This window comes from Scyliorhinus canicula, chromosome 5 (genome assembly GCF_902713615.1).
Source record: "Scyliorhinus canicula chromosome 5, sScyCan1.1, whole genome shotgun sequence".
Classification (NCBI taxonomy): Eukaryota; Metazoa; Chordata; class Chondrichthyes; order Carcharhiniformes; family Scyliorhinidae; genus Scyliorhinus; species Scyliorhinus canicula.
Genome location: NC_052150.1, coordinates 218,331,915 through 218,358,153, shown reverse-complemented (window position 1 = coordinate 218,358,153; position 26,239 = coordinate 218,331,915). Strand labels below are relative to the sequence as shown.

At 44.5% G+C, this 26,239-nt stretch overlaps 1 protein-coding gene across 6 annotated transcripts in view; it reads left to right on the top strand.

Annotated features, from left to right (window-relative positions):
- Nucleotides 1-26,239, top strand: part of zbtb47b (zinc finger and BTB domain containing 47b) — a 311,756-nt gene that overhangs the window by 252,471 nt on the left and 33,046 nt on the right. For all 6 annotated transcript variants that reach the window (XM_038798528.1, XM_038798529.1, XM_038798525.1 and 3 more), the window contains one exon: nucleotides 25,887-26,034. In XM_038798528.1, coding sequence (XP_038654456.1) covers nucleotides 25,887-26,034 — 148 coding nt within the window. The remainder of the gene's footprint in view (nucleotides 1-25,886; nucleotides 26,035-26,239) is intronic.

The following is a 26,239-nucleotide window of genomic DNA, read 5'->3' as shown; positions in this document are numbered from 1 at the left end:
GCAATCCGAGAGGCTGGAGTTGATTTATGCCATGGCTAACCTTTCGAAGCACTTCATGATGATGGATGTCAGAGCCACTGGACGATAGTCATTAAGGCACGCTGCTTGGCTTTTTTTTGGTACAGGGATGATGGTTGTCTTCTTGAAGCAGACAGGGACCTCAGATTGTTGTAAAGAGAGGTTAAAGATGTCTGCGCATACCCCCGCCAGCTGATCCGCGCAAGACCCGAGTGCCCGTCCGGGTACCCCATCTGGGCCAGTGGCTTTCCGTGGGTTGACCTTCGAGAAGGCTGCTCTGACATCTGCAATGTGATCTCCGATACAAGTTCATCTGAGGCTTCTGGGGTGGAGGGTTTTCTCTCACTGACCTCTTGTTCAAAGAATGTGTTGAGCTCATCAGGGAGGGGTGCATTGGAGCCGGTGATTTTACATGCCTTCATCTTGTAGCTCACCTTGCCATAGTTGGTGGGGGTCCATGTGGGACTCGAGCTTGATCCGGTACTGTCTTTTGGCATCTTTGATGGATCTCCTTGGATCATATCTGGCTTTCTTGTATAGGTCTGAGGCGTTCAAGTCGGGCGACTCTGACCTGTACAAGAAAGCCAGATATGATCTAAGGAGATCCATCAAAGATGCCGAAAGACAGAGTCGCCTGACTTGAACGCCTCAGACCTAGACTTCAGCAAGCAGTGGGTATCCCTGTTCATCCAGGGTTTCTGGTTGGGAAACACGCGGATTGGTTTCTTTGGCACACAGTCTTCTACACACTTACTAATGAAGTCAGTTACTATAGTGGCGTACTCGTTCAGGCTGGTCACAGAGTTTTTAAATACTGACCAGATCACTGACTCTAAGCAGTCCCGTAGGAGATCATCCGATTCCTCAGACCAACATTGCACGATTTCCTTTGACAGATTCTCCCGCTTCAGTTTTTGCTTGTAAGCCGGGAGCAGAAGTACAGCCTTGTGGTCAGATTTGCCAAAGAGTGGGTGGGCGATAGAGCGGTAGGCATGTTTGATATTTATGTAGCACTGGTCCAGGATGTTTGGGCCTCTGGTGGAACAGGTGAGTGTTGGTGGTAATTTTGTAGTATGCTCTTGAGCTTGGGCCTGATTGAAGTCTCCAGCTACAATGAACAAGGCCCTGGGATGTTTCGTTTCAAGGCTATTTGTGGTGGTGAATATTTCGTCTAGTGCGATTTTCATGTTCGCATGTGGTGGGATGTAAACTGCCATCAGGATAACGGAGCTGAACTCCCGCGTAAGGTGGCATTTTAGTGATCAGTGATCTAGGGAAAGTGAGGGAAGTGGCAAGTGTAGCTGATAGACTGGTCTCAATCTTAGTTGAAAGAAGTTCACAAGTTCCTTACACTTGTTGAGTGAGGGACGGGTTCAATAAATCAGTTTGAAGTAAAGAAAAAAAGATGGGGGATTATCTTTACATTCCAGGATAATCCTCGAATAGAGACATTTTGGCAGAAGAGATCAGGATCCAATAGTGCTTTACATGGTCCATTCACATCTGGCGTTGAATGGCTAAACTAGTCATCAGTCATATATCTGTCCAAGTCTGTGTTTCTTGGGAAAGAAATGAGGGCCATACCAGGGGACATATGTGTGGGTATGATCCAAACCCCAAATTCTAATTTGACAAATAGCCTCCGACTCATTCTTCTTTCCTAACTAAGAAAGATAGATGTGAGCATAATATTGTGTTTGCAATTCGGCAGTACGGTGGTGCAATGGGTTAGCACTGCAGCCTCACGGCGCCGAGGTCCCAGGTTCGATCCTGGCTCTGGGTCACTGTCCGTGTGGAGTTTGCACATTCACTCCATGTTTGCGTGGGTTTCGCCCCCACAACCCAAAAATGTGCAAGCTAGGTGGATTGGCCACACTAAATTGCCCCTTAATTGAAAAAAAAATGAATTGGGTACTCTAAAATTTAAAAATAAAAGTGTTTGCAGTGCAATATGCTATCATTTTGACTCACTGATTTTAAAAAAAAACACAGAAACATAGGTAAAATTGGCCTTCTGTGCAATAATTTATTTGTGTCTGCCAAAACCGAGCTATCCAGCCTAATCAGCACTTTGTACTGAGGCACTTCAAAGATGCTACTCACGGTAGCATGGTGGTTAGCATCAATGCTTCACAGCTCCAGGGTCCCAGGTTCGATTCCCGGCTGGGTCACTGTCTGTGTGGAGTCTGCACGTCCTCCCCGTGTGTGCGTGGGTTTCCTCCGGGTGCTCCGGTTTCCTCCCACAGTCCAAAGATGTGCGGGTTAGGTGGATTGGCCATGCTAAATTGCCCGTAGTGTAAGGTTAATGGGGGGGATTGTTGGGTTACGGGTTACGTGGGTTTAAGTGGGGTGATCATTGCTCGGCACAACATCGAGGGCCGAAGGGCCTGTTCTGTGCTGTACTGTTCTATGTTCTCTATGTTTTAATGCAATTGATTTAAATGCTTGCACATGCTGGAAATTAAGTTTAAAATATAAATGTTAAATACATTTTTTATATAAATATATCATTTTTTTCTCTTTCTGATTTGAATTTTTCAGCATTAACTTCTTAGTATGATCTGTAAGCATTATGTTGATGCAAATCAACTGCTCCACACATCACTGCTTTCCTACACACAACCAAGTGACTTCCCATATATCAACGTTCTCCATAGAGATTGCAGACAAACCTTAGGTGTGGCTCGATGGATGCTGTTTTTAACCACATGCATTAATTTTAATAGTAAGCACCTTACACAAGATGCGGGTAAATGTACTTCATACCTGTACCTTCTTCACTAAGATCTACTACCATTCACTGCAAAACATTGCAATCTTTCTCTTTCAGCAAAGTTTGGAATTCCAGCATGTATTTTATCTAATGCAGCTCTTCCAAATGTACTGTCTAGGTTTTTGTCCAGAAGGTGCAAGCCATATTTAGAATTCTTCAACGTAACTACTGAGAATGTTGTAGTACAGTAAGAAGTCTTACAACACCAGGTTAAAGTCCAACATGTTTGTTTCAAACACTAGCTTTCGGAGCACTGCTCCTTCCTCAGGTGAAGGAGCAGTGCTCCGAAAGCTAGTGATTGAAACAAACATGTTGGACTTTAACCTGGTGTTGTAAGACTTCTTACTGTGCTCACCCTAGTCCAACGCCGGCATCTCCACATCATGACTGAGAATGTTGACTTGCATGGCATTGTATGCCAGATCCATCCTTGTTTGCCATCCAGAATATGGCTTAACGAAGATGTGTCTTCGGACTGCTCATTATTTGTTGGGATTTCCTATGTCTAGGAGTGTTTATATCCATTGGTTGAGCTGAATGCGATAATGTTTCACTTTCTATATAATGTACTGGTGTTTCCATGTACAATAACAGAAAAAACTGTACAATCACAGCAGGTCTGACAGCATCTGTGGGGAGAGAACGTAGAACATACAGTGCAGAAGGAGGCCATTCGGCCCATCGAGTCTGCACCGACCCACTTAAGTCCTCACTTCTGCAGTGATCTACAGCAGCAAGGTAGCATAGTGGTTAGCACAATTGCTTCACAGCTCCAGGGTCCCAGATCGATTCCAGGCTTGGGTCACTGTCTGCGCTGAATCTGCACGATCTCCCCGTGTGTGCGTGGGTTTCCTCTGGGTGCTCCGGTTTTCTCCCACCGGTTAGATGTGCAAGTTAGGTGGATTGGCCATGCTAAATTGCCCTTAGAGTCCAAAATTGCCTTTAGTGTTGGGTGGGGTTACGGAGTTATGGGGATAGGGTGGAGGTGATGACCTTGGGTAGGTGCCCTTTCGAAGAGCCGGTGCAGACTTGATGGGCCAAATGGCCTCCTGTACTGTAAATTCTATGAAATCTCTATGTGCATGTACACAAGGGGTTAATGAGTAATCAGTAGCACCACATGATCAGTAGAGGGCCGGACCAACGGGATATAAAAGGCAACCACATTGGATCTTGGGCAGTCTCTCCCTCTCGCTCTCTCTTTCTCTTCTCTCGTGTACTGTGATCAGGGCACTATCACAATAGTTCAGATAGTTAGTGGAGTTACGTATAGTCACTGTTGTTAGATCTAGTTAACCTTATCACTAGTATCAAAGTTAAAGTAAAGAACTTGTTGTTATAGTTACTCAATAAACCTTTGTGGTTACTGGACGAGTTTGAGTCTTCTTCATCGAGATTCAGAAGACCTCGGCCTCAACCAAGGATTGAGTAACACGAGTTACCTACCACGCAGGTAACAAGACATGGTACCAGGCCTGTTGGCTTTAAAAGAACTAGTTAGATAAGATTAGACAAGAAGAGAAGAAAAATTCAGATAAATATTGGACCACGGAAGTCTTCGCAGCACTCCGACCTCTCGGCAAGAAAGAAAACAGTAAAATGGACTCACTTGCAGCACCACAGCAACACGGAACCTCTGGCAATCTCCAGTATAATTGGAAAATATTCCTTCAACAATTTAATCTAGATGACCGCTGCGCCAGATTCTAAAAAAAATTGCCTACATCTTATCTGTGGCAGGGAAACAGGCCATTGATTTATATAATTAATTCACTTGCGCGGAAGGGGAGGACAAGGACAAACTGGACATAATTATAAAAAAATTCGACAATCTCTATAAATCTGAGGTTATATGAGACATTTGAAATGAAATGAAAATCGCTTATTGTCACGAGTAGGCTTCAATGAAGTTACTGTGAAAAGCCCCTAGTCGCCACATTCCGGCGCCTGTCCGGGGAGGCTGGTATGGGAATCGAACCGTGCTGCTGGCCTGCTTGGTCTGCTTTTTAAGCCAGTGATTTAGCCTTGTGAGCTAAACCAGCCCCTTGAACGCTTTAAATTCACCAGGCGGCTGCAAAAGCCAGGAGAATCGTTCAGCAGTTTTGTCACTGACTTAAAGCTGATGGCCCAATCCTGGAAATATGAAAACCTCCGTGACTCCCTCATCAGAGACCCAATTGTCAGTGGCATCTCTGATGAGGGACTCGGAAAATCTCTCCTGAAACACAGAGACCTGACCTTTGAAATGGCCATTCAAAAATGCTCTGCTCGTGAAATTACTGAAGCACAGCATGAACAATTTACTCACCGGGAACAAGGCCTCCACCACGAGGTTGGATCCATCAAAATAGTGGCCGAGGCATCTAGAAGGCATTCCTCCACCGGCAATCCCGCATGCGTGCGCGAACCTGGAAGTGGCACGCACACATGCGCAGTTCGACCGAAGATTGGAACCGGATGACAAAACTACTGCGCAAGCATGGCGGGATAGTGTGATGACGTGTCTTTGGTGCGAACACGCCCATTTAAAAGGGCAATGTCCGGCTTTGGGCAAACAGTGCCTGAGGTATAGAAGATACAACCACAATGCCTCTAAATTTAGAGCTGTTCTACACATGACTTCCACAGGACAAAAACTGAGGCCCTGTGATGTTAGGAACGTTGCATCAATGGAACACAAACCAACCTATGGTGATTACTTATCAGAAAATGATGACCTAGCCTGTGACTGCTCATACAGCGTGGACACGGTTGAATCAACTGAGGAACCTTACATAACAGTCACCACGCCTCTTCAGAAATGCCCAAAAGTAAACAGCAGGAGTTTTAAAGTTACAAAACACAAACATTTTTCCTCCAACAACAGAATGAAGACCGAGCCTCCACCCACAATTAAATATTACCGCCGCTGCACCCTGGAACAAGCAGTTTGGAACACCCAAAGAGGAAAGCACAGTGACAAATCCAGAGCAAAAGATTTGTTCATTGACGATGTCTACTCAGGAGATGAGTTTCTCATTGGACAAATAGAGCACCATGACACATCCTCAGCAGGAAGAGATGATTTTCTCGCTGACGAATGCTACTCAGCCATGGATGAGTTCACCAGAGCTGATGATCATTGCAGCAGCAACATGGGTGCCAAGTTCAATATGAGTCTCATGGTTGGGGAATCCAGTACCATGACGACATGGCAGATCGTCGATACAATGGATGACAGCCACATGTCAAATATCCGAGAAGAAGGCAACGCCACGCAGAGAGCACAGATCGACTCCACAGAGGGAGCGATACCAGCCTCCACAGCGAGCTCGTTGACAGATTCCAGAATGGATGCAATTAAAGACTCCGAATGATAACAGTGCACGAGGAAGGCTATGGTGGTCTATCCGCCTTTTCTGAGCAACCAGCAGCAGACTATGAAAGTCTATCCAGCTCATGTAACCAACAAGAAGACGTTGAATGTCTACCCACTATGTTAAAACAGTGACTGAGTGATCGCACTCGCCATAGAGTGTGCAGGATCACAGCGAGACTGACAGATCTCGGCTCGTCTGTACAGAAGCACAGAGTAGGTCTACTCTTGGGTACCGTGTGACCACATCATTTGAAATCTTTAAGATTTTGACTCCAGAAGAGGAGCACCAAGAAACAAAGGTGATTCACATGAACCGGAAATAACTCCTGAAGAGGAGTATCAAGGAAGCAAAGAAGAGCAATCAAATCCACTACAAATGACTGATGTCACCAACATCAATGTAACATCAGATCATTCTCACAATTCTCAAGAAAAAAAGCTCAACAAAACATCGGCTACCAAAAAGGGCACTGACACAAACACCTTTGAGTATAACTCAAATAATACACATGATACAGTCAGTGAGCAAATCTGTAACAACAAGACCAACAACGGTATCAACAAAGACAGAAGCCACAAAAACAACAACAATGAAACAACGGCCTGTACATCATGTCACAACTCCACACATAAAGGATAATGCACCAGCACAGTTCAAAACAGTGGTAAGACTACAAACATTATATTCCATGACAACAAATCTCTCGATTTCATATCTGCACCACAGCAAGCAACCAACCCAGCTTTCAAGAGCGAGGACGTACGGAGTCAATATCGCAAGCGCAAAAAAAGAAGTCCGGGGCTGACAACAAGCTGCTTCGACCATTCGAATACCTCATGATGACTTGCTAGTCACTTACACACATGAACACTAATGATGTTCACAACAAAATAACGACATCAACATTGCCACCTCGACGACAGATGAAAAAAGCAACCCAACTGATCAAATTCATAAAGTTTGGACTGTCAAATTTTCTTGTTAAGATAGGACCCTTTCAACATTGATTGGCTTTGTACAGTCATCGTTCCCATCACAGATTGTGCACAGCGTTATTTGTCTTACCTGTCTCCAGTTAACGGCATACATTATGCTTGTTCAATTTTCTTTACAAAATACAGAAAATATGGATCACAAGAAAAAGGGGGGGGTGTAGTGATCTCTCTCTGTGCATGTACACAAGAGGTTAATAAGTAATCAGTAGCACCACATGATCACTAGAGGGCCAGACCAACGGAGATATAAAAGGCATTGGGTCTTGGGCAGTCTCTCTCGGGCAGTCTCTCTCTCGGGCGCACTGTGATCAGGACAATATCACAATAGTTCAGATAGTTAGTGGAGTTACGTATAGTCACTGTTGTTAGATCTTGTTAACCTCATCACTCGTATCAAAGTTAAAGTCAAGAACTCATGCACTTGTTGAAATAGTTACTCAATAAACCTTTGTTGTTACTGGACGAGTTCTAGTCTTCTTATCATCAAGATTCAGAAGACCTCACCATGAATCAAGGATTGAGTAGCATGAGTTACCTACCACACAGGTAACAAGACAACTTCCACCCCATCCCTGTAACCCAATAACCCCTCCTAACCTTTTTGGACACTAAGGGCAATTTAAATTGGCCAATCCACCTAACCTGCACGTCTTTGGACTGTGGGAAGAAACCAGAGTACCCGGTGGAAACCCGCTCAGACATAGGGAGAACGTACAGACTCCACACAGACAGTGACCCAGCGGGGATTCGAACCTGGGACCTTGGCGTTGTGAAGCCACAGTGCTATCCATTGTGCTACTGTGCTGCCCTAGAAATCAACGTTTCAAGTCTGGATGATTCTTTGTTGAAGCTAGAGAGAATTGTGTTTCCATGGTGTTGAAGTCTGACATTTCCACACACGTTACACTCCAATTTGGCAGATGATCAAATGCAGTAACCAGCGAATTGGGTACATAGAATAATGGCGGACATTCACTTTCTTCTCCCCTTTAACCGTTGCATTTAACCGTTGCATTTTACCAACAAATGTACAAGACGGTTGAAGTCAACAAGCATGTTACATATCCAAGAATCATGTCTTGTATGAAATTTTCTTAACGGCAAAGACAATTTCCCACGTGGCTAGTGACAAACTAAAATGATAACACACTCATATGTACATAGTTTGATATAATCCAACTCAAAATATAACTTTAATTGCAGAGACAACATCCTGTTATTTACTTGGGGTGGAGCTCCAATTTGCTGGCTGCCCTCGTGTGAGCCTGTCAAGAGTATTGGTTGGTGATTCAACAATAAAGAGGGAGTTTTGGGGGTGACTGGAACTCAACATGACCTTATCTTCGGTGAACGTCAATGGATGTTCCAGCAATCTCCAGGCATTGGCAACTGGCAGATTGTTATTAGTTTTCTATAGCTCCTTTCAATTTTGCAACCAACCCAAAGAAGCTTCATTACCAAGTTTTGGGGCCGTGGGACTATTGGATACCAAACGCCAGTGGGGGGAGAGTTATCTACGTGACCAAGGGAAAGGAGTAGTCTTTAAGGAAGTTTCTAAAGGGTGGATGTCCACTACCAAAGGCGGAAGTAGTTGGAGAGTCCCAGCTAAAGCCTCTGCCACCAGTGCTGGGGTAAACAGTTAGGAATACATGAAGCAGTTTGGAAGATTAGAGCCTGCAAGCTATGATGTGGGAAAAGAGATAGCAATGGTGAGATGGAAGGTTTTGTACTGTATTCAGGGGAAGGGAACCCTGGGAGGTCAGCAAGGACAGAAGTGCAATTGTACCATACCCTGCAGCTACCCTTGCTGAGTAGCTAAATTAGCACGTACTGGTCACATAGTACCTTCCTAGCATGAATGGTTTTACGTAAAACTACTCATAGGAACTTCTCGTTTAGATCTTTATCTTCAGAAGAAGGCGTCAAGCAGTTTCCAGCAGCACCATAGCAATTTAAAACAGAAATTCAGATTGAAAGGTAATCGTAATGTATAAAGTTTATTCTTATGTACTCTGCCTGAAAGCAGGTCTTCAGCTCATTGTCTACTGTTGTTGATGCTTCATCCTGAGTTTTCGTAGCAGTTTTTGTCAGTGCTGGTTTGTCATTGAGGGTGAGGGGGCAAGTCCCAAGTGTATCTTGGCTGGAATAGGCATCAGACCCCCATTGTTCTGAAACACACACAAGCACGTTAATCTATACTGTCATTGACATTTGGATGAGAGACACCGTGCATTTCGTGTTAACTTTGCTCTTCCTTAGCCTTTTGATTGTGGTGTGCCATCTTCCGCAACCTATTAGCATCCGTTCTAAGCAGCAATATGAAACACTTTCGCAGATTCCTGAGGCTTGGCAAAGGTTTGGGTTTTATGTACATGATTTTATTTGTTTTTACAGTCCCTTTCCTAGTGTGCATGAATGACTAGCTCGCAGCCAGTGTGCACCTGAGAATAGACTTTGCAAAAAGGAGTCTGTCCTGTGTTGCAGGACTTAGAATACCCTGCGATTGCTCAGGTGCTGGTAGCCGTCCCGATCCTTGCCTAGGGGCACAAGAAACCGTTCTATTCACAGACCACACACAGTCTATCCTACTTCATACTCTCCATATTTAACCACCCAACAGGCACTTCTGCTTAAATTCTCCTTAATCCCAAGAATTTTGAAGCAAGCACAAATATTCGTCAGCATTAATGCCTCTGCTGCGTGGCAGATGATAAGGCAGCCAGCCAGACCAGTAAACCTAAAATCAATTATCAAAGATTTCTAGCAGAGCACTTAAAAACCCAGTGGCAGGATTGGACAGAGTCAGCATGGATTTATGAAGGGGAAACCATTCTTGACAAAACTACTGGAATTCTTCGAGGATGTAACTAGTTGATGATATTGGGGGGGGGGGGGGGGGCAGTGGCTGTGGCATATTTGGACTTTCAGAAGACTTGACAAAGTCCTGCATAATGAAATTAAAGCGCATGGGATTATTGGTAGTGTATTGAGATGGATAGAAAACTGGTTGGCAGACAGGAAATAACGAGTTGGAATTTACAGGTCTTTTTCAAATTGGCAGGCAGTGTCTAGTGGGGTGTCGCAGGGATCGGTGCTGGGACCCCAGCTATTCACAATGTATGTTAAAAATTTTGATGAGGGAACTAAATGTGATATCTCCAAATTTACAGATGCCACAAAGCTGGGTGTGAGGGTGAGCTGTGAGGAGGATGCAGAGATCCTTCAGTGTGATTTGGGCAAGGTGAGTGAGTGGGCAAATGAATGGTAGATGCAGCATAATGTGGATAAATGTGGGTTTATCCACTTTGGTAAGAAAAAGTAAGGCAGACTATTATCTGAATGGCCATAAATTAGGAGCAATGAGTCCTGAGTGTCCTCATAAACCAGTTACTGAAGGTAAGCAGGCAGTAAAGAAGACAAATGGTATGTTGGCCTTCATTGTGATAGGATTTGTGTACTGGAGCAGGGATGTCTTGCTGCAAGTATATAGGACCTTGGTGAGGCCACACCTGGAATATTGTGTGCAGTTTTGGTCTCCTTATCAGAGGAAGGATATTCTTGCGATAGAGAGAGTGCAGCAAAGGTTTACCAGACTGATTTCTAAAAGTAAGCCATTCAGTGCATCGAGCCTGCTAATCATGGCTGAGCATCTACTGCAGTGCCTTGTTCCCACTCTATCGCCATAATCCTTCATGTCATTGGCATTTAGAAATCTATCAATCTCTAAACACACTCAATGACTGAGCTTTCATAGCCCTCTGGAGTGGAGAATTCCAAAGATTCACAGCCCTCTGGGGAAGAAATGTTTCTCCTCATCTTGGTCCTAAGTGGCTTTGTCCTCATTTTGAAATTGTGTCTCCGGTTCTAGACTCGCCAACCAAGGGACATAACTTAACCTGCATCTACCCTGTCCATCCTTTGAAGTATTTTGTAGGTTTCAATGAGATCACCTCTCATTCTTCGGAACTCTAGGGAATACAGGCCCGCCATCCCGGGAACAGATCTGGTGAACCTTCATTGCACTCCCTCAATTAATGTTCTTCCTAAGATAAGGGGACCAAAACTGCACACAGTATTCCAGGTATGGCCGAACCAAGGTTCTATCCAATTGAAGCAAGACTTTGCTACTCCTGTACTCAAACCCTCTTGCAATAAAGGCCAACATAACATTAGCCTCCCTATGTTTGCATGCAGTGACTTATTGACGAGGATGCGTGAGTCCCTTTGTATGTCTGCACTTTCTAATCTCTTGCCATTGGAAAAAATATCTTGCACGCCTGTCCCTTCTACCAAAGTGGATTACCTCACAGTTTTCCACATTATATGCCATCTGTCACCCCACTCAGAGTGTCCAAATCCTCTTGAAGCCGCTTTGTACATTCTTCACAACACACATTCCCACTGAGCTTTGTGTCATCCATGAACTTGGATATATTGCATTTTGTGCCCACATCCAAATTATTGACATACACCTTGAACCGCTGGAGCCCAAGTACTGATCCTTGTGGTACCCCACTCGTCATAGCCTGCCAACGAGAGAATAACCCATTTTTCCTCCTCTGTTTTCTGCCTGATAGCCAATCTTTCACCTGTGCCAGTATCTTACCTCCTATCCCACGAGCTTTAACTTTGCTAACCAACCTCCTGTGGGGAGCTTTTTCAAAATCCAAGTACACTATCTATATCCACCAACTCCGCTTTATCAATTCTGTCAGTAACATCCTCAAGAAACTGCCAACAGGTTGGTCAAACATGCTTTCCCGTTTATAAATCCATGTTAACTGTGTCCAGTCAGATCACTATTATTCAAATGTCCATTTATCCCGTCCTTTAGAATAGATTCTAGTATTTTCACTAATACTGATGCAAGGCTAACATGTCTGTTGTTTCTAGTTTTGTCTCTCTCCTTTCCTTAAATAGTGGAGTGACATTTGCCAACTTCCAATTTGCAGGAACCGTTCCAGAATCTATAGAATTTTGATCATCAGTAAATCCACTACCTGCTTTCTATAATCTCTCATTGCTGTCACTTTGAGGTAATTTTGGACCTGTATTCTCTCCTATGCAGACAGTTTACATTACATCTACATCTACATCATGTATATGTTGTCAAGTGTTATTGTGTTGATCCGTTTCCGGTCGTATCAGGATGCATCATTATAGAGGTTGAAGATCCAATCCAAGCTTGAATAATAATTATAATGATCCCAAGTTTGTTTGCAGCATACTTTATCCTCTCCCACATAAGTTGCTCTTGTATCCCATTTTGGGTGACACGGTGGCATAGTGGTTAGTGCAGCTTCCTCACTGCGGCAAGGACCGTGGTTCGATTCCGGCCTTGGGTGATTGTGTGGAGTTTGCACATTCTCCTCGTTTCTGCGTGGGTTTCCTCTGGGTGCTCCGGTTTCCTCCCACAGTCCAACGATGTGCAGGTTAGGTAGGGTTATGGGAATAGGGCAGGAGAATGGGCCTGGGTAGAGTGTTCTTTCAGAGGGTCGGTGCAGACTCGATTGGATAAATGGCCTCCTTCTGCACTGTCGAGATTCTATGGAAAATAGTTTAAAGCATTAACTAACTTCTCTTTTGTAAATAAATATATGCCGACCTAGAGAGTGGGCAGAAGCCGAGCAAGTGGTTCAAAAGTGCTGGCACTGACAACCGACCTGATGTTAAAATAAATAAATTTACCTGTTGGTGCAGAGCATTCCTTCACTTATACAGGAGAAATAAAGCGAAGGTACGTTAAATCCTGAAAGTTAAGTCCAAATGTTGAAGGCACAAGATTGTTGTTGAGTTTCTGGGAGTAGCTCTCTGGAAGCTTGCTCCATCAACAACTTAAATTTACATTAAAACAAAGAAGCATTTTATACTCAACTGAGCGACTGGCTCATTACTTAACCAAATGTTACCAACAGTCACACTCCCATATTCAATTGCAGCCTCCAACCCAGCATCATTTATCAAATCAGTCGAATGCCCCCACCCCACCTCAGCAAACCCAATTCACAAGAAACGACCCCATCCCTTTTCACTGATGCTGGCTTCCAATTCCTCTGGGTCTCCCTCATTTGCTCCCTTGGCATTCGCACTCTTTCTCTTCTACCCCCATTGATTCAACCTTATCCTCTTTTTCTCGCCACCCACCCAAATTCATCCCCCATTGCACCTCCCCTTCAATTCAGCCTGGTCCACTTTCCCCCTCAATTCAGCTTGGCCCTCTTATTCACTCCTCCACCCGACCAATGTGGTCTGACCCTCTTTCCATCTCTTCAATTTAACTGGCCCTTTTCTGCTCTCTTTCCCCTCCCTTCTTTAATTTCCTTAATTCAAGAATTCAGCCTGGTCTTCATCTTCTCTCTTTCCTTCCCACCCTTCGATTCACCCTGGTTCTTTTCACCCCCTCTCCCTGAAATTTATCCTGATACTCTTTTCTCCATGCACTCCCCACAATTTCTGTTTTCGTGAGAAAAGAGCACCTCTATGTTCAGTTTTTTCTCAATGGCTGTACCTTCTCAACTATGATTTTATTCTTTTTTGTTAGCGTCATAAAATAATACAGTACAGAAAAGCCCCTTTGGCCCATCATGTCTGCGCCAGTCAAAAATAACCACCTAACCATTGTAATCCCATTTTCCAGCACTTGGCCCATAACCTTGTATGCTCTGGGATCGCAAGTGCACATCTAAATATTTCTTGAAAGTTATGAGGGTTTCTCCCTCTGCCACCCTTTTCAGGCAATGAATATTTTCTCACATGCCTATCTAACCTCCTCCTAAATGCAGCTATGCTATTCACCTGAATTACTCCATGCAGTAGCAGGTTCCAAATTGAAAGTATTCCCTGGGTAAAGAAATTTGTCCTGAAGACCCATGACCACCTCTGATTAAAAACTGCATTATTGATGGCTCCTTCGCTTATCAATTCACCTTGCGAAACAGTTACTCTTTTTAGAATGCACCATTTAAAATTAAATGACTCCCCCACTTCTGCATTTCTGTACTTAAAGATTTGCCTTCAACTTTGAATACATTTTCTAGCCTTAGGCGATTCATTTGCCCAGGGGACGAATCCTGTCAATGATGGAAGAATCGCCAACATTTCCTTCCTTCACGTGTGCCTCCAACCCAACGTGATCAAGAAACAGCACAATGAGATAAGATAGTTAGAAAGTGCCAGTAGAGGGACTTCCAGTGACGGCGGGCGGGAGGCAGCCGCGCGTTGGAGGGCTTCCGTTCGGGAACGGCATTGTCGGGGATTGACACCCGGTCCTACGGGCGGTGAAGGACAGGAGAAAGCACAGGGAAGGGATATGTCGAGGACCAGTTAAAAATCGGCTGTGAAAACAGCTGAAAGTACGTCGGGGAGTAGAAAGGTCACCGTGGGGTCACCAAGGAAAATGGAGGCTGGAGCAACGGGGAGGCCCCATTGCTTACGGCTGAAGAAATAACTAAGGTAATGGCTGCGGAATTCGAAAGGCAGTTTACAAAATACGTGGAGACAATGAGGAAGGAGATGAGGGAGGTTTTGAGTGTGCTGGTGGAGGTGGCGATTTCCCCGGTGACGACGACGACGACGGTGGTGGCGAGCGCAGTGGCGGAGGTGCGGAAGCAAGGGGGGGAACTGAAGGAAGTGGAGGAGACATTATTGCAGCACGGTGATCAACTTATCTCGATGGGGAAGGAGATGCGGACGGTGATGGAGATTAACAAGGATCTGCGAGGAAAAATGGAAGACCTGGAAAACAGATCCAGGCGACAGAATTTGAGAATTGTGAGGCTGCCCTAAGGAGTTGAAGGGTCGAGGCCAACTGAGTATTTTGCTGCAATGCTAGCTAAACTATTGGGGGAGGGGGAGGATCCCTCCCGATATGAACTGGATCGGGCTCATCGGTCGTGGAGGCCTGTACCAAAGTGGATAGCACAATTGCTTCACAGCTCCAGGATCCCAGGTTTGATTCCGGCTTGGGTCACTGTCTGTGCGGAGTCTGCACATCCTCCCCGTGTATGCGTGGGTTTCCTCCGGGTGCTCCGGTTTCCTGCCACAGTCCGAAGATGTGCAGGTTAGGTGGATTGGCCATGATAAATTGCCCTTAGTGTCCAAAATTGCCTTAGTGTTGGGGAAGGGGGGGTTACTGGGTTATGGGTGGAGGTGTTGACATTGGGTAGGGTGCTCTTTCCAAGAGCCAGTGCAGACTCGATGGGCCGAATGGCCTCCTTCTGCACTGTAAATTCTATGATAATCTATGAAAGGCAGGTGAGCCACTAAGGGTAGTGACTCTGTGCTTCCGTAGGTACAGTGTGAAGGAGAAGGTCCTGTGCTGGGCCAAGCAGAAGCGGGCGGTGCAGTGAGCTGGAGATGGTATATGTGTATACCAGGACTTTACGGTGGAGCTGGCGAGGAGGCGGCCTGCTTTCAACCGGGTGAAGAGGGCACTGTACATTAGCAAAGTGTAGTGCGGCATTGAATATCCAGCGAAGCTGAGGGTGACTTACAAGCTCAAGGACTTTTAGTTTGTAACGGCGAAAGCAGCGGAGGAGTTTGCGAAGGCAGAAGGACTGTGGCAGAACTGAGAATTTGAGAAATGGCCATGTGCCGATGTAACCTCATGACTGTATTTTCTTCTTTTTTTTTGTTTCACTGCTTGCGGGTGTATGGGCTAAAGGAGCCGGTGTATATATTTGGACAAGGGAAGTAATGGGACTTTCACTTGAAGTGAGCGCTCTTTGGGGTGTAGGTGGATGTGTGGGGTTTGTGTGCTAAAAGGGGATTTCTGGGCTTTCCTAGGACCGGGCAAGGGGGAAAGGGACCCGGGCGGGGACTCCACGCAGGCTGGTTTAAGCCAGCCAGTGAACGTGAGTGAGGTGGGGGGAGGGGCTGCGGCCATCGGAGCCTGGCAGAACAGGGTCCGAGTGGTCTAGCCGGTGTGGAAAGTTGGGGGGAAGGAACAGAGGTTGGGGGAAGGAATTTTACAAGAGGCAGTGGGCGGGAGGAGTTAGGGAGTGGGGGGGGGTTACAACTCTCGGGTATCATGTACAGCACTCTTTCAGAGGTTGGACGGCATTGAGTGTGGGGGGGGGGGGGGGGGGGGGGGGGGTCGGGAGTGGACTCTATGGTGACCGTGGGCGGTCCCGGACTCCTTTTTTCTTTTTCTCCTTTGTATTTTGTTTCCACCATGGGAGGGTTTGTTTTATTGGATGCATATATTGACAGGTGGGCTGTTGTTTGGGGTGGTGGGAGGATGGGATCGTTGTTATTGTTAAGGGAATTGATTTTGTATTTGTTACCGTTTACTGTTTGTGGGTGGGGTAAGGAAAATATGAAAATGGAGAATAAAAACATTTATAAAAAAATAGAAAGTGCCAGTACAGCAAAGATATAAAAGCATTTATATATCTGTTTTCAATAACCCTCTGCACATGCAAACATCAGCAACAACTTAAAGATTGTTCCGAACTCTGTGTTTGTATGCAAGTTGTTGTTATTTGCTCATGTGGAATCACATTCACACACATAGTAAATTTTAGGGTTTTACTGCAAACTGCTAATTGAGGCTTTGTTGTGTCCCAAATAAGTAGCGCTGACTGCCGGTGTGAAACATTCGATGGCTGCCATATTCATTAATGTAAAGTACACAAATGCTGAAGGTGCAACTTTGCTGTAGATTTCAAGTGTTTTCAATCTGTATGCATGTCAGGATCATACTTCCTCCTGTGAGACGAGCAGTTTTCTCCTAGTGTGAGTCTTCATAGTAATGGATGTAGTGTCAGGAAAAGTGTTGAAGTTGAAGCCCATCAAAGATCTTATTGAAGGGCAGCACAGTGGCTCAGTGGGTTAGCATTGCTGCCTCACGGCGCCGAGGTCCCAGGTTCGATCCCGGCTCTGGGTCACTGTCTGTGTGGAGTTTGCACATATTCCCCGTGTTTGTGTGGGTTTCGCCCCCACAACCCACAGATGTGCAGGCTGGGTGGATTGGCCACGCTAAATTGCCCCTTAATTGGAAAAAATTAATTGGGTACTCTAAATTTAAGAAAAAAGATCTTGAATGCAGGCTCAAGGGGCTATATGGTCTACAACAGTTATTTCTCATTGTATATTCCAGACCTCTAAATAAACAAATTGTATAGAAACTTTATGAATCCGTAAACAAATACAGCAGCTGTATCTGTTTGAAGCTGTTGTGCGTCATTCAGCTCATTCATTGGAAGTTGTTGGTTTGTGGATACCCAGCTACTGCTGTTGGTGCCCGCTTACGTGGACCCTGCAAAGTTGTGCTATTAAAACCACGGCTGTTTTTTACTTGAATTCGAGTATGATCTCCCTGTCTGTCATCCGATTACTTGGCAGAGTTTATCCACAATGAAATGTATTTTTCAGTGATTTTGAGACGAGGTAAAATGTGCACAGGTTATACCGGGCAGATTTAGCTCGGGGCAAGACAGCTCTATAACCTGTCTGTTGTGCACTGTTTGAGTGCAGTTTTTAACCTCCCCACAGGCAGTGCTGGCAGTTTTACAGGTAGGAGGGATTGGAGAGGGAAGACAGGCTGAATGTAAGTGAGGTAATCCAGATTTTGGTTCAAGAGGAAATTGGAATGAACCTGCCACTGATGTTCACATTCCAGACATCACTGTTAGTTCATTACATAAAGATGAAATTATTCACTGCTGTTTTTGAAACTCCATTTACATAATGCCTCCATGTTTATGTAACTTTACATTTGATATTTGACCATTTTTGATGTGGAAGGAGTCAATAGTTTTTTCAATCACAGTTCCTTTTGACTTAAAAAACCCCCAATCTGTTGGAAAATGGCGCTCCAATATAAACATGGCTTTAACTTTGTAGCGCAGTTGACAGAATTGTACAGAAAGGAACTACTTATGGTCCCCTAATACCATGACATGCATACGTATAGATGGATCGGGAGCACGAATAGGCCATCAGCCCCTTGAGCCTGATCCATTCGCCACTCAACATGATCATAGTGGCCTCAACGCCACTATGCTGCCTCCCCCTAATAATAATTTTATTGTCACAAGTAGGCTTATATTAACACTGCAATGAAGTTACTGTGAAAAGCCATGCCTATCATTAGGTTCCTTTGTTAGTCAAGAACCTATCTACCTCAGCCTTTAAAATATGCAAAGACCCTGCCTCCACCACTTCTGGGCAAGGGTCCCACAGACTCATAACCCTCTGGAGATAAAAACATCATCGCTATCTTAAATGGGAGATCCTATTTTTAAACTGTTACCCCTAGTTCTATTCTGTGCCACAAAGGGGAATATCCTTCCAGCACCCACCCTGTCAGGCCCCCTCCGGATCTTATGGGTGCGATTTAATGAGAAAAAACGAGTTCCGTTTTGAGTGTGTTTAGTGGGGGTGTTTCTCGCTACTTAACGGCCTCACTAACGGGGCTCTTTGCTTTTGCCTCGGTGAGCAATGCTCTCGGCCCTCCTCTGACTCCACACCGCAGCCACTGGACCCCTTCCAATGCCCCAGTTTACCATTTAGGGGGTCCTCGAGCCCCACCTTAAAAGTGCTCGATCCCTAACACTGGCAACCTGGCACATTGGTACTGCCAGCATGGCACCTCGGGAGCATCGGGCGGTGACATATTTAAATTAGCTTAACTGCTCACTTAAATATGTAAATCTGTCTTTCCAGATAGCGACATCTTGTGAGATCTCATTGGATCATGCGAGGCGTTCCACGAGTCTCAAATCCCGTGAGATTTAACGGCCTCATCCCGTCACCATGTCTGGCACAATGATGCCGTTTGATCGCACCCTATATATTTCAAAAAGATCACCTCTCATTCTTCTAACCTCTAGTGGATAAAGGCCCAACCTCTCTAACTTTTCCTAGCTAACCCAGGAAACAGTAATTTCTTAAATAAGGAGGCGTAAACTGTATGTAGTACTCCATATGTGGTCTCACCAATGACGCTTTATAAAATCACAGCAAACCATGCAGTAGGCTAATATGCAAGAGATTGGGTTCACGTATTACACAGTAACAACTGGGCAGCTCTGCTGCCACATGGCGCTGAGGACCCGGGTTCGATCCTGGCCCTGGGTCACTGTCCGTGTGGAGTTGACACATTCTCCCTGTGTCTGCGTGGGTCTCAGCCCCACAACCCAAAGATGTGCAGGGTAGGTGGATTGGCCATGCTAAATTGTCCCTTAATTGGAAGTAAATAATTGGGTATTCTAAATTTGTTTTTTAAAAATCACACAGTAACATAATACTATATCCACAGTAGACCTTTAAAAGAAAGATTTCAGGGCTACCAGATATTTCAAAAGCTTTACAGCAATAATGGACTTTTGACGCATTAACATTGTTCTAATGTACGAAATGCGAGAGAAGGTTTGTGCACAGCAAGATCTTAGAAACAACAATGTGTTGATCTGTTTTGTCATGTTGATTGACAGATAAATATTGGCCATAACGTGGAGGATAACTCCCCTGCCCCTCTTTGAACAGTGCCATAATATCCACCCGAGAGGGCTGATGGCGCCTTAGTTTAACGTCTCAATTGAAAGATGACACCTCGCACCTGCACTCTCTCAGTACTGTACCTCGGTGTTTGCTCAAGCTTGGGATTTAAACCCAGAATCTGTGTCTCAGGTGAGAGTGTTACCAGTTTAGCTAAGAAACAGCAGTTAGGATAATGTAGAGGAGCAGATAAAATGGACATTTCGATAATGGAAGCTGACAAGGTTAGTCGACTTTTAAAAATATTAAATGGCTTTATGCACCTTATGAAGTAATTTCCTCAATGATTGATAACCCAAAAACTAAAATCTAGGTCCGTCTGTGTGATGAGGGTGTTAAGAGAAGAAGAAATGTGTAGGAAGCATTTTTCTGGAACATGAAAAGGATGTAACAAAGTATAAAGTGAAATATAATCATAGTTTTACACACTCGGACTATGTCAGTAACCGGTTGCAGCCACCTTTTGCTGCAGTGGTTAGATTGACCTGCCTGCTAATCTTGAATTGCATGCAGGAGAAGAATCAAGAGAGGGAAGTCCATAAGAGAAGAACATTTACGCAATTTTTCTAAAACAAAAACCGAGGCCAGGAATACATTTATCAGCATTTGACCACAAAGCTAACATTGGACATTTTAAAATTCAGGTACATGGTATGTTGCCAGCTGAGCTGAACCTGTTATTTTTTTTAATTGAAAGTACCCAATTCTCTTCCAGTTTAGGGGTAATTTAGCGTGGCCAATTCAACTACCCTGCACATCTTTGGGTTGTGGGGGTGAGACCCACAAAGACACAGGGAGAATGTGTAACCCGGGCCATGATCGAAACTGGGTCCTCAGCGCTGTGAGGCAGCAGTGCTAACCACTGCTCCACCGTGCCGTAATGAAGCGAGGATTACGCCCTACTATGTTGCTCTTGCTCATGTATTTGCTTTGTTTGTCCCTTGGGCGGCACAGTAGCACAGCGGTTAGCACTGTTGCTTCACAGCTCTAGGGTTTCTGGTTTGATTCTGGCTAGGGTCACTGTCTATGCGGAGTCTGCACATCCTCCCCGTGTCTGTGTAGGTTTCCTCCGGACACTCCAGTTTCCTCCCACAAGCCCCGAAAGACGTGCTTGTGAAGTGAATTTGACATCTTGAATTCTCCCTCAGTGGACCCGAACAGGTGCCGGAATGTGGTAACTAGGGGCTTTTCACAGTAACTTCATTGCAGTTTTAATGTATACCTATTTGTGACAATAAATATATTTTTTTTAATTAAAATTTGTTCCGCACTGTAACTAATCCCTATTTGTCAATATACTTTGTTGATTATTGGATTGGATTTCTTTATTGTCACGTGTACCGAGGTACAGTGAAAAATATTTTTCTGCAAGCAGCACGAACAGATCGTTTAGTACATAAAAATAAAATAAATAGAAAATACATAAAAGGGCAACACAAGGTCCTCAATTTCCCATGGTGCATCTGTAAAAGTTGGTAAGGGTCGGTGTGAACATGCTGAATTTCCTTAGTTTCCTGAGGAAGTATAGACCCTGCTGTGCTTTCTTGGTGGTAGCGTCGATGTGGGTGGCGAGGACAGATTTTTGTTGAGGCGCACTCCTATATTATTCTTTTTGTCTACTGTATACATTTCCTTGGCTGTAGAAAAATACCTTTCACTGTACTTCGGTACATGTGACGGTAAATCAATCAATCAATGAGCTGAACCTGTTCCGGCAGGGCCCTGAGGATGAGGGTGTAGTGACCATTTTAGAACACTTGTTATTTCCCTTTCATATTTCAATTGTGATATCTACACGGCGCTATAAATATATACATATTGGATGGATGCCATGAAACAACAGACCAAGGTGCTGGGAAAAGCTGGTGAAGGAGAAGCAACAGATGAGTGACCGACAGTTGGAGTGTGACTTTATGATTATATGGCGGAGGTGGTGGTGGAGTGGCTTCCCAGCGGATGTGCTTAAATAGTATATTAAGTTCCAGAATTCTGGTCTGGTGCTAGGAAGGAAAATAACCATGGTAGGCAGCTGGGCAAGGGTGGTGCCCAACTCTGAGGGAAGCATCCTGAGTAATGGGTGAGGGCAGGGGAAGCACGGTAGCATAGTGGTTAGCATTATGGCTTCGCAGAATCAGGGTCCCAGTTTAATTCCAGCTTGGGTCACTGTCTATGCGGAGTCTGCACGTTCTCCCTGTGACTGCGTGGGTTTCCTCCGGTTTCCTCCCACAAGTCCCGAAAGACGTGCTGTTAGGTGATTTGAACATTCTGAATTCTCCCTCAGTGTACCCGAACAGGCGCCGGAATGTGGTGACTAGGGGCTTTTCATAGTAACTTCATTGCAGTGTTGATGTAAGCCTACATGTGACGATAAAAATTATTATTATTATTATTATTATTATTAAGAGAAATTAATGTCTAGCTGTGGCCTGTGATTTTTAATGTGGAGCTCAGAGGAGCTCGGCTGCCCCTCAGCTCTGCATTCAGATACGTAGTTAAGAATGCATTTTACATGGTGACCTGCAGCTGGTCCTTTTGAGCACCATTGTTCAGCCACGTGAAGACATCCTTTTCCTGGATGCAGCCTGCCTGGTTAATATGGCAATGAAGTGATTTAAGTCTTTGGGTTTAACAAACGCACTACCACCTTTTCCGTGCATATTTAAAGGGCTATGAGGTGGTATTAATAGATTTGCTGTATGTTCTCCATTTGAAGTAAAGATGTTAAAATTAAGTATGTGTAATTTTTCTTCAGTAAAACATGGAAAGGATCGAATGAATGTTACACCACTGGCACAAATTGCACCAAGAATTTTCGTCACCATACAATTTGAACACTTGAATTTTAAAAAATGTATTCATGGAATGTGAGAGTCGCTCGCTGGGCCAGCATTTATTGCCCGTCCCTAATTACCTGCCAACCGTGGGCAGTACTGTAGCACACTGGTTAGCACTGTTGCTTCACAGTGCCAGGGTCCCAGGTTCGATTCCCAACTTGGGTCACTGTCTGTGCGGAGTCTGCACGTTCTCCCCGTGTCTGCATGGGTTTCCTCCCGGTGCTCCGGTTTCGTCCCACAAGTCCCGAAAGACGTGCTGTTGGGTAATTTGGACATTCTGAATTCTCCCTCCGTGTACCTGAACAGGTGCCGGAATGTGGCGACTAGGGGCTTGTCACAGTAACTTCATTGCAGTGTTAATGTAAGCCTACTTGTGACAATAAAGATTATTATTCAGAGGGCATTGAAGAGTCAACCACATTGCTGTGAGTCTGGAGTCACATGTGGGCCAGACCAGGTAAGGATGGCAGATTTCCTTCACTAAAGGGCATTAGTGAACCAGATGGGATTTTACCATTGACCATCATAATGCATTACTGAGGCGTGTTACAAACTCCTGAATTTTTTAATTCCTTATTATTGAATTCAAATTCACCATCTGCCATGGTGAGAATCAGACCCGGGTCACCTGAGCAATACCCTGGGTCTCTGAATTACTAGTTCAGTGCGACTCCACTATGTCACTGCCTCCCCCTAGAATTTAACATCAATCTTTATTTTTCTTTCCATTCTTTTGATAACCTGGTTATTTTTTTTCCACTTCTTTTCAAAGGCCATACTGGTTCTTCCTGTTGTCTTGTGCTGAAATTGATTTGTTGCACTTCCTGACTGGAAAATAGCAACTCTAACGTCAAGGAAAAGAAAACCAATGTTTGTAGTTGCTCGTCCAGAATGATGGAACCCAAGGACATGGCCTGCAGGGAATTGAGCAAGTTCAAAGCTATCATTATATTAGTAAGCAAGCCGTACATCATTGCTTCCATCATTTATCTAGGGAACCTGTTCCAAACAGTTTAATTTGAACCTATGGTGCCTCAAGTAGTTTTCCTCACCTCGTTTATGGGTTTGCCATTGACTAATTAATAGAGACCGAACGCCATGGTTAGTCAATAGCTCCCATTATTGCACCATGTGAATAGGATGGTAGAAGGGGAATGCCATGGATCTTGGTCTTTTTCCATTTTGGAGTTCTTGCGCCTTCTTCATGTTGGTTTCCAAAGATACTGATCTGTGCTTTTCCATAAAACATGTTGAGAAATAGCAAGATATTGAACATCCTGTACTTGCACTTAAAATGTTTTACTGTAAACCAGAGGGCTCAATTATAAACTGACGGGATTGTGAAATATGATCCCATCATTACCATGCGGAATTTGCACACAAAGTTAGCTTGTAGCTGGAGTGAGAAATGTGCCGGCCACGACTCAGTTGGCAGCACTCTGACCTCTGAGTCAGAAGTCTTGGGTTTAAATTCTACTCCAGGACCGAATGTCCAAGTCAAGGCTGACACTTTAATGCATTACTGAGGCTTGTTACAAAGTCAAAGGTGCCATCAATTTGGATGAGATGTTAGATCGAGCCCCCATCGATCCCTCAGGTGAGAGTAAAAGGTCCCATGGCACTGTTTTAAAGAACAGGGTATTCTACCTGATTTCCCGGCCAATATTTATCCCTCGAGCAAAACCATTGAAACAGATGATCCAGTTATTATTCTCTCACTTGCGCAAATTGGCTACTGTGTTTCCTGCAACAGTGATAAACTTCAAAAGTACCTTATTAGCGGAAAAGCACTTCTGAGGTATGCAGTGACCACGAACGGAACCATAAAATACAAGTAAGGAATGCTGCAATTAAGTAATAATCTTTATTATTGTCACAAGTAGGCTTACATTAACAATGAAATGAAGTTGCTATGATAATCCCCTAGTCGCCACATTCCGGCGCCTGTTCGGGTTCACAGAGGGAGAGTTCAGAATGGCCAATTTACCTAACAGCACGTCTTTCGGGACTTGTGGGAGGAAACCAGGACACCCGGAGGAAACAAACGCAGACACGGGGAGAACGTGCAGACTCCGTACAGATTGTGACCCAAGCCGGGGATCGAACCTGGGACCCTGACGCTGTGAAGCAACAGTGCTAACCACTGACCTACCGTGCCGCCCCATGGCTTTGGCTGAGCTACATCTGAAATATTGAGTAAAGCTTCAGTCTCCTTAGCTAAGAATCGATGTACTTCCCTGAGAAGGATACAACAAAGGTGTATGACATTGATTCCTGGGATAAGAGGGGGAAGGATCATATGAGGTGAGGTTGCATAGGATGAGTCTATATTCTCTGGCGTTTTGAAACAATAATGTTCCCATTAGCTGATGGTACTAGGATTTTGGGTACACCGATCTAAGGTTTTGGGCCAAAGATGCAGGGGGGGATGTGAGAAAGAAAATTGGATGGGCACTTGAGCGAAGCAAACTTGCAGAGTTAGAGTTAAAACAGGGCAATGAGACTGATTGGATTGCTCTACAGGGCTCAATGGGCCCAAATGGCTGCCTGCTGTGCTGTATGACTCTAATGAAAGGTGATCTCATTGAAACATCAAATTCTTGAATGGCTTGGCAGGGTAGATGATGGGAATGATGTTTCTCCTGACTGCCAGCGATTGGAGAACCTAAATCTAGAAGCCATAGTCTCAGGACAATGGGTCAGCCACTGAGGAGAAATTATTTCACTCGGGTATGTAAATCTTTGGAATTTTGTACCCCGAGTGAAAAATCAGAAATGATCTTAGTGTAGTGGAGCTGGTTCGCGGGACTGTACGGCCTACTCGTATTTCTAATGCTTAAGAATTACATGTACTAAAACAACAATTTGACTTATTCAGTCACCAGAGCAGAGTTGTTCTGCCAAATTTCAGAATGCCACTGCCTAGATCACACTGTCACACTTGCAGGAACTGTGTCAGACCTGCAAAAAGAATTACTTGCAAATTGTCTCGGCTGTATGTACTGCCACAGAGATCCAAGCTCTTGTAGTTTTGAATCACAGTAGATTTCTCAAATAGTGCTTATTCTGGAGAGGAGAGGTTTAAGGAATCTGTGGAAAAGGAGTGGGATGGGATTGTACCGAAGTATGCAATGCTGTAAGTGGAATGGAAAACCGTTCATTCTGAACACACTTGCAAATTAAACTTGTAACTTCACATTGTAATATTTTTGCAAGCTAATTTTTCATTTCCTTCTGCAAAAAAAAAGGCATGTTTTTTAACTTGATCTCTTAATCAGCCCTGCTCGATTAGGCATCCAGAACTGCTCCACAGAGCCCGCCTCTATGGATTCTCCATATCATATCAACACAGAGTTCAGCTGACATTACATTTTTTTTAAATGAGTCACTCTGTTCTGTATTTCAGTGTGTCACCTGCGGGAAGGGGTTTAAGAAGCTCTGGTCACTTCACGAACACAATAAAATAGTACATGGTTATGCAGAGAAAAAGTTCTCGTGTGAAATCTGTGAAAAGAAATTTTACACAATGGCCCACGTCAGAAAGCACATGGTCGGTAAGTGCATAAAATCATTGAAAGCTTTACAAGTTCCAGTAAAATGCTGAATGGAGTTCCCAATATTCTTGTATTGCATTTCACGTATCAAAGTCATTTTCTTCTGCAACCTCCCGGACTGGGGATCATTTGAGGCTCTTCTGAATGTGACAGTTATTCCTAAAATGGTTATAGCTGAGGAAGCCTTTCAGCCTTCCGTGAATGC